The sequence below is a fragment of the Chiloscyllium plagiosum genome, unplaced genomic scaffold, assembly GCF_037043375.1.
Source record: "Chiloscyllium plagiosum isolate Xiang-an unplaced genomic scaffold, Cpla_swu_hap1 HiC_scaffold_12, whole genome shotgun sequence".
In the NCBI taxonomy this organism is placed as follows: domain Eukaryota; kingdom Metazoa; phylum Chordata; class Chondrichthyes; order Orectolobiformes; family Hemiscylliidae; genus Chiloscyllium; species Chiloscyllium plagiosum.
In genome coordinates, this window is record NW_028270150.1 from 31,720,182 (window position 1) to 31,729,815 (window position 9,634).

Here is a 9,634-nt window from a genome sequence, read left to right on the forward strand (position 1 = left end):
AAATGAATGATTGTGATCTCAGATGTGATGCTTTCATGATAGTAAATGACTTAAAGTGAATAATAAATTGACTGAGATGCATTTCACCAAGTTCAGCATGGATTTTAATTTTCACTTTGAGCTAATGTTGCTGTTACTATTCTTTGGTTAAAATGCAGTCAAAATAGAGTTACTGTGCAAAGATGTTTCAGGATATTTTCAAGTTTTACAAATAATTCTGCTTGAACTCATTCATGATTTGAGAGCATCTTTAGCTAGACCGCCATTCATTGCAATTAAAAGCCCAACCACACTGCTGTGTGTCTGGAGTCACATGAAGGATAAGGACAGATAAGGACAGAAGTCTGCTTCCCTAAAGGATATTAGTGAACCAGATGAGATTTTCCTAAAATCAGCACTAGATTCATGGTCATCATTAGATTCTTCATTCTAGACTTTTATTGAATTCAAATTCCACGATCTGCCAAGGAGGGATTCAAGCCTGAGTCCCAGAACATGACCTGGGTCTCTGGATTAACAGTCTAGAGATGCAAGTGCATCAGGGTATGGGTTTTGCTACATAAAACATAATGGCCTTTTCTGTTCCATGACCAGTTGGAGGATGTTCAAAAGGTTGATGCTGGAGTGCCCCTGGGTCTGCACAATAAATGGTGCATAAATCTGGATTCAGTGAAGTTTGGGCATTCACTCAATGCTGCCAGATGTTTCAGCTCAAATAGTGGATTTATTTAGCTGCTTTTGAATGGAGACTTCTGTATTTAGATTACACTGTTCAACCCTCATGTATAGCTCCTTGAAAGTGGAGTCACAGGTAGATAGGATAGTGAAGAAGGCATTTGGTATGCTTTCTTTTATTGGTCAGAGTATTGAGTACAGGAATTGGAAGGTCATGTTGCAGCTGTACAGGACATTGGTTAGGCCACTGTTGGAATATTGCATGCAATTCTGGTTTCCTTCCTATTGGAATGATGTTGTGAAACTTGAAAGAGTTCAGAAAAGATTTACAAGAATGTTGCCAGGGTTGGAGGATTTGAGCTATAGGGAGAGGCTGGACAGGCTGGGGCTGTTTTCCCTGGAGCATTGGAGGCTGAGGGGTGACCTTATAGAGGTTTACAAAATTATGAGAGGCATGGATAGGGTAAATAGGCAAAGTCTTTTCCCTGAGGTCGGGGAGTCCAGAACTAGAGGGTATAGGTTTAGGGTGAGAGGGGAAAGGTATAAGAGATCTAAGGGGCAACTTTTTCACACAGACGGTGGTACGTGTATGGAATGAGTTGCCAGAGGAAATGGTGGAGGCTGGCACAATTGCAACATTTATGAGGCATTTGGATGGGTATATGAATAGGAAGGGTTTGGAGGGATATGGGCCGGGTGCTGGCTGGTGGGACTAGATGGGGTTGGGATATCTGGTCGAAGGGTCTGTTTCCATACTGTACATCTCTATGACTCTATAAGTCTGTGAACGGGAAGATCTTCCCAAATTTAGGCTTTGCTAATTGTTCCTCACCCTGTTTCAAACAACAAGAGCAACAATAACAATATTGCCCTTGTAGCCTAACATGAGACATTTCCCAACACATCATGTCACTTCACATTCATTGTAATTTGACAATGAGCCACACATGGAAATATTAGAGCAGCCAAGCAAAAGCTTCACCAAAGTTTGATCTGCTTTGAGGAATATTTTAAGGAGGACAGGGAAGTGGAAATGTTCAGAAATGTAATTCCAGAGCTTACTTGCTAGGCTGCGAAAAGTACAGTGTGGAGAAGGGAGATGGAGTTTAAAAATAAAATTCAGAGCCCTGGAACCTTCCTGATGGGGGATGGATGGGTAAAGGGATTGGATATCCATGGTGAAGAGGAGGCAGCTGGAGACCACAAACTGGAAATTCTTAAACTGACGTAGAGTGGCCGAAAATCTCAGGTGTAAGTGGAACAAGACTCGATAATGGGGAGAAAAATCAAGTCAAGGGAGGAAGAGATAAGTTTCCTGGGGCAGGGACAGGCAGGAGCAATGGGTCTGCCCAGGCAGACTTGCTTGTACGTTTTGTGGAGAAGCTGCAAGTTGACTTTACAGGGTTGGGGGTCTGTGAGCTTGAAGGAGATCCCCAGCTGAAATGAGATTAGTGACTTATGTGGATACAATAGCCTGGTGTTCCGGGGGAGATAGGAGGAGGTGTCCGAGTGTTTGCAAAAGTTTAGTACGCAGGTACAGAAGTTAATTAAGAAAGCTAATAGAATGCTATTATTTATTGCAACATGAAATTTAATACAAAACACGGGACATTATACTTCAATTTTTAATTTCTTTTTAATACTCTTCGACAGATGTATCATTAGCTGGGCCAGCATAATGCACAGTTTTGGGCCCAATATCTTAGGAAGGATGTACTGGACTTGGACCACGTTCAGAGGAGGTTCACGAGAATGATCCCAGGAATGAAATGCGTAACATATGAGGAAGGTTTGAGGACTCTGTCTATACTCGATGGAGTTTAGAAGGATGAGGGGGATCTAATTGAAACATACAGAATACTGAATGGCCTGGGCAGAGTGGATATTGTGAAGATGTTTCCATTGGTAGGAAAGACTAGGATGTGAGGGCACAGACTTAGAGTAAAGGGAAGACCTTTTAGAACAAAGATAAGGCGAAATGTCTTCAGCCAGAAAGTAGTGAATCTATGGAATTCATTGCCACAGAAGGCTGTGGAGGCCAGGTCTTTCAGTACATTTAAGACTGAGATAGGTTCTTGAGGATCAAGGTGATCAAGGGTTACATGGAGAAAGAGGGAGAATGGGGTTGAGAAACGTATCAACTCTGATTGAATGGTGGAGCAGACTCGATGAGCTGAATGGCCTAATTTCTGCTCCTATGTCTTATGGTGCCTGCTCAGCAATAACCTGCTTACTGATGCTCAGTTTGGGTTCTGGTAGAACTTCATTACAGCCTCCTGACCTCATTACAGCCTTCATTCAAACTTGGCAAAAAAAGAGATGAATTCCAGACATGACTGCCCTTGACATCGAGGCTGTATTTGATGAGGTTGGCATCAAGGAGTCTGAGCAAAACTGGAATCAATGGGAATTCCTAGATTTTCTAATATTCCTAGATCTTCCTCTGTTCCAATTAACAGTGAATTTCAGGCATGTTTGTGGTCTGATGGGCCTGATTTTTTTAAAATGTTCATTGAGCACAGGTGATTCACTCAGATCTGGATCCGTTTCAGTGTGGAAGTTGGTATCTGAAGGAGTAGTTGTGTCAAATTGCAGCGATGTATTTCAGAGGAAGCTAAATCTGAGAGGGAGAAAGGGATTGAAACATATGCTAATAGGGTTAGAGGTATCATTGTGGAAAGATACCAATGTGGAGCATAAACATTCAGGGGTGAGTCAGATCAAATGGCCTGTTTCTGTAAAATCAACACCATTCTACTGAATATGTCTGAGAACATGTCAGTAAACAGAGATTATGATAAACTACCTAATTCTTGAATATCTGTCCTTCTTCTGTAGAACTGACAACTTACAAAAAAAGTCAACAAAAAAGGTCAAGAGGAACGATGGTCATCAAGTACAGGACGAAAATGTGTCCAGCTGTGTCGCTTCATCCTTAATGCCTGTAGACATTGGAGCTGTGGCAAGTGTAAATCTCAACAATGAACAGAACAGCCTCGAAGTTTCTGAAGGTCCACAGTCACTGCTGGATAACATTATCATTTCTACCAGAGTTATTCCATGATCAGGCAATCTAAAACCTGTAATGAAGTTCCAGTTCTCAGGAAGGGGAGAAACCTGTTGGTAACAATATTTAGTATTGCAGTTAAAAAAAAATGTTATAAATCATTCCATAAGTGCTAATGGTTCAAGGGGTTTCTTAGAATTCTCAATAGTATATGTTTGTGGGTGGACATTGTACTGTTTGACATGAGTAACAAATGTGCTTATATCAAATTCTTCTGTCAGAATTTTAGCAAAGTTTTAACTTAATTGTCTTTTAACTTAATTGCCTTTAAAATGTCAGAATGAGGCAAGTCATATAAATATGCTAATGCATTTGTTGCTAACAGCAGAAATTTCATTCTATTTGTCATTGCACAACGTAGTGGATCTGCTTCTAATCCATTTAAAACTCATTACTGTGCAGTTAAAGTTGGGCTGACCGTTTCTGCTGTTAAAGTTTGAAGTTTAACAGAAAATATCAGGTTTCAAACAAATCTCACATACTCACACACATATCTCCATTACTTAGCTCTTAACACGAACTGAATCTTATTATTTCATGTGCAATGTGAAAACAAATTTGAGTGAGAACTGCTTTTCACTTATATCTTATTTGTACAAATATCAATTTAAAAATTAATTCAAATTCACTGTTCACTATGTTACCAAACACATTAACTGCCAGGACCAAATTTACATTAAAAGCTATGTTTATTTTTTAAACTGTGGCATCTCATCTCTAAGTCAGAAGTCCGGGGAGTTTGCTGAAGTGAGGATCGGCTGCTGCATCTCCCACATTACAGCAGCATCCACACTTCAGAAAAATACTTAATTAACTTCAGTGCCACATCCTGAGTTTCCGAAGGTGCCAAATAAGTGCAAGTCCTTTTTTTACTTACTTGATCTGAGATCCAGCTGAAAATGTGTTGCTGGAAAAGCGCAGCAGGTCAGGCAGCATCCAGGGAACAGGAGAATCGACGTTTCGGGCATACGCCCTTCTTCAGGATCTGAGATCTGAGATCCAGACGAGTTAGAAATGTGAGGAGAGTCCAGTGTAAATAGAATTGGGCGACTGTTTCATCCTGACTCAGTTATTTCCTCGGGTGCTACTGGTTGGCAGCTTTCTCTTTTGAAAAGAATTTTGGTGATGGGCTCATTGAAAAGTGAGGATGAACATAGACCAGCAGCAAACCACTCTCGCTCCTCCAAGACCGTGTTAGGGAACTGGAGCGGGAGCTGGATGAACTTCGGATCATTCGGGAGGCAGAGGCTGTGATAGATAAGAGTTACAGGGAAGTAGTTACTCCTGGGCATGAAGAAAACTGGGTGACTGTTCGAAGAGGGAAAAAACAGTCAGTGGAGGGATCCCCTGTGGTCGTTCCCTGAAAAACATGTATACTGTTTTGGATACTGTTGAGGGGGACGACTTACCAGGGGCAAGCACTGGGGCCCAGGTCTCTGGCAAGAGCCTGTCCCTGTTGCACAGAAGGGAAAGGAGGAGAGTGTTAGTCAGTGGGGACTCAATAGTTAGAGGCTCAGAAAGAAGGTTTGTTGGGAACGAACGAGACTTATGTTTGGTGTAATGCCTCCCAGATGCGTGATGACTCTGATCGTATCTTTGGGGTCCTGAAGGGAGAGGGTGACCAACCTCAAGTTGTTGTCCATGTAGGTACCAACGGCATTGATAGAGAGAGGGATAGGGATGTAAGGCAGGATTTCAGGGAGCTAAGGTGGAAGCTGAGAGCTAGAACAGACAGAGTTGTTATCTCTGGTTTGTTACCTGTGCTACGTGATAGCGAGGCAAGGAATGGGGAGAGAAACCAGCTAAACGCGTAGCTGCAAGGATGTGCAGGAGGGAGGGTTTCAGGTTCTTGGATAATTGGGGCTCGTTCTGGGGGAGGTGGGACTTGTACAAACAGGATGGTCTTCACTTGAACTAGAGGGGTACTAATACCCTGGGTGCGAAATTTGCAGGTGCTATTCGAGTGGGTTTAAACCAGCTCAGCAGGGGGATGGAAACCGGAGGTGTAGTTGCGGTGCACTGGAGGATGAGGGTAGAAAGGACAGAGACAGGATTTCAGGGTCACAGGAATGTGCTGGCAGACAGCAAAGTGGTTTGAAGTGTGTCTACTTCAACACCAGAAATATCCAAAATAAGGTAGGTGATCTTGCAGCATGGATAGGTGGCTGGGACTTCGATATTGTGGCCATTTCTGAGACATGGATAGAGCAGGGTGAGGAATGGATGTTGCAGGTTCCAGGGTTTAGATCTTTCATTAAGAACAGGCAAGGTGGTAAAAGAGGGGGAGGTGTGGCCTTGTTAGTCAAGGATAGTATAACGGTGGCTGAGAGAACATTTGACGAGGACTCATCTACTAAGGTAGTGTGGGCTGAGGTTAGAAACAGGAGAGGAGAGGTCACATTGCTTGGAGTTTTGTATAGGCCTCCACAGAGTTTCAGGGAGGTGGAAGAGAGGATTAGCAAAATTATTCTGCATAGGAATGAAAGGAACAGGGTGGTCATTATGGAGGACTTTAACTTCCCCAACATTGACTGGAAATGCTGTAACTCTAGTATGTCAAATGGATCAGTTTTTGTCCAATGTGTGCAGGAGGGTTTCCTGACACAGTATGTCAAATGGCCGACAAGAGGGGCGGCCACACTGGATCTGGTGCCTGGTAATGAACCAGGCCAGGTGTTTGATTTAGTTGTAGGTGAGCACTTTGGAGAGAGTGACCATTATTCAGTTACGTTTAGTTTAGCGATGGAAAGGGATAGGTACATGTCACAGGTCAAGAGTTATTTGATGGGGCAAGGGCAATTATAATGCGATTAGGCCAGAATTAGGATGCATAGAATGGGGTAGCAAAATGCAGGGGATGCAGACAATGGCAATGTGGAGCTGGTTTAAGGAACAGATATTGCATGTCCTTGATAGGTATGTCCCTGTCAGGCAGGGAGGAAATGATAAGGTAAGGGAACTGTGGTTTACTATAGAAATTGCATCTCTTGTTAAGAAGAAGAAAGAGGCTCAAGTGTTGATGAGACAAGATGGTTCAGATGAGGCGATGGAGAATTACAGATCCGATCGGAAGGATTTAAAGAGAGAGTTAAGAAGAGCAAAGAGAGGACACAAGCAGTCTTTAGCAATAGAATAAAGGAGAACCCTAAAGCTTTCTATAGATATGAGGAATAAAAGGATGATTAGGGTAGGAATAGGGCCAGTCAAAAACAGAAGTGGGAAGTTGAATGTGGACCCAGTGGAGATCGGAGAGGTGCTAAACAAACATTTTTCATTAGTCTTCACTCAGTAAATGGAGAATGTTGTAGAGGAGAAGAATGAGATGCAAGATATTAGACTAGAAAGGATAGAGGTTAGTTACGAACAGGTTTTATCAATTCTAGAAAGAGTGAAAGTAGACAAGTCCCCTGGGCCAGATGGAATTTATCTGAGGATTCTCTGGGAAGCTAGGGAGGAGATAGCAGAGCCTTTGGCTTTGATATTTGAGTTGTCATTGTCGACAGGTTTAGTACCAGAGGACTGGAGGATTGCAAATGTGCCATTGTTCAAGAAGGGCAGTAGAGATGACCCAGTTAATTATAGACCAGTGAGGCTCACTTCTGTTGTAGGAAAGGGTTTGGAAAGAATTATAAGAGATAGGATTTATAATCATCTAGCAAGCAACAACATGGTTTCGTCAAGGGCAGGTCATGTCTCACAAACTAAATGAGTTTTTTGAGAAGATGACCAAGCATGTGGATGAGGGTAGGGCTATTGATGTGGCATACATGGACTTCAGTAAAGCCTTTGATAAGGTTCCACATGATAGGCTGTTGGAGAAAATGCAGAGGCATGGGATTGATGGTTATTTAGCAGTTTGGATTAGAAACTGGCTTTCTGAAAGAAGGCAGTGAGTGGTGGTTGCTGGAAAATATACCACCTGGAATCCGGTTACTAGTGGTGTGCCACAAGGATCTGTTTTGGGACCACTGCTGTTTGTCATTTTTATAAATGACTTAGATACAGGCATAGGTGGATGGATTAGTAAATTTGCAGATGACACTAAAGTCGGTGGAGTAGTGGACAGTTTGGAAGAATGTTACAGGTTGCAGGTTGTTGGATAAACTGCAGAATTGAGCTGAGATGTGGCAAATGGAGTTAATGCAACTAAATGTGAGGTGCTGCACTTTGGGAAGAATAATAGGAAGGCAGAGTACTGGGTCAATGGAAAGATTCTTGGTAGTGTGGATGTGCAGAGGGATCTTGGAGTCCATATACATAGATCCCTGAAAGTTGCCACCCAGGTTGATAGTGCTGTTAAAAAGGCATACGGTGTGTTAGGTTTCATTGGTAGAGGGATTGAGTTCCGGAGCCGCAACATCATGCTGCAACTATACAAAACGCTAGTGCGGCCGCACTTGGAATGTTGTATACAGTTCTAGTCCCCATATTTCAGGAAGGATGTGGAAGCATTGGAAAAGCTGCAGAGGAGATTTACCAGGATGTTGCCTGGTCTGGAGGGAAGGTCTTATGAGGAAAGGCTGAGAGACTTGGGTCTGTTCTCATTGGCAAGAAGGCGGCTAAGAGGGGATTTGATAGAGACATATAAGATGATCAAAGGATTAGATAGGGTAGACAGTGGGTAACCTATTTGAGCAAGGATGAGAAGGTCTTCAGAGATGGCACTGAAAGAATTGTAGATTGATTCCAGACATTATGGACTTTAGTTACGTAGACAGAATGGAGAAGTTGAGTCTGATCTTAGAGAACAGAAGATTGAAAGGAGATTTGATAGTTGTTCATAGTCATGTTGGAACCATGCAAAGATAGACTGAGAAACTGGTCCCATTGACAGAATGGTGAGGAAACATGGCGAATGGCATGGTGATATGTGAAAAATAATTTTTACACAGCTACTGTTCTAATTTGAAATGTATTGTGTGAAAGTAGTCGACACAGGTTCAATTGTGACTTTTGAAAGGGATTTTGATAAGCACCTGAAAGCGAAAAAACATTTGCAGTGCTACAAGGAAAGGACAGGGAGTGGGATGAGTGGAACTAGCCAATATTGGGCCAAATGTCCTCCTACCTTGCTGTGGCCACTCTTTGATTCTGAAAATATCATGCCTCACATTTCGGCAACTCGAGACTTTGTGAAGGACAATATTTTAAGGTATAATCTTGTAGCATTTTATAGTATTTGTCCAGTGATTTCAATGGAGATGGTTTGAAAATAGCAATTATGAATGGCAATAATTATTACCCCAGCCGGTGAAGCCCAAATGCCATGAATGGGAGAAATTCTTTTGGACTTCAATCTAGTATTCCAATCCCATACTCCAGTTTCCTCCATCTGGAGGAGTGGGAGGGGTCATGCTTAAAACCCAATACTTCTGACTCAGAGATAAGAAAATCACCTCTGATCTAATAACTAGCCTTTTTGCAAGTAATTTATTAAGTGTCAGCCTAATATTTGGATATAATATTATAATCTCTAACTGCCTGGACCATTTGAAGTAGGGTTAGAACTCCCCACACCACCCCCCGCCACCTTCTAACTCCAAGGCAGGAATGATACAACTAACCCAGAGGTTTTTAATTAGATCAGCCTGCAGTGTTCTTTTATTGGTCAGAGTATTGAGTACAGGAGTTGGGAGCTGAAAATGTGTTGCTGGAAAAGCACAGCAGGTCAGACAGCATCCAAGGAACGGGAGAATCGACGTTTCGGGCATAAGCCCTTCTTCAGGAATTCCTGAAGAAGGGCTTATGCCCGAAACGTCGATTCTCCTGTTCCTTGGATGCTGCCTGACCTGCTGCGCTTTTCCAGCAACACATTTTCAGCTCTGATCTCCAGCATCTGCAGCCCTCACTTTCTCCCCTACAGGAGTTGGGAGGTCATGTTGCGGTTGTACA

General features: G+C 42.6%; 1 protein-coding gene across 1 annotated transcript in view; it reads left to right on the forward strand.

The window, feature by feature from the left end:
- LOC122555572 (uncharacterized) overlaps nt 1-9,374 on the forward strand; it is a 49,518-nt gene extending 40,144 nt beyond the window's left edge. The window contains exon 3 of the mRNA XM_043701596.2: nt 3,514-9,374. Within this exon, the coding sequence (XP_043557531.1) occupies nt 3,514-3,739 (226 nt within the window). The 3' untranslated portion in view covers nt 3,740-9,374. The remainder of the gene's footprint in view (nt 1-3,513) is intronic.
- The last annotated feature ends 260 nt before the right edge of the window (nt 9,375-9,634 follow it).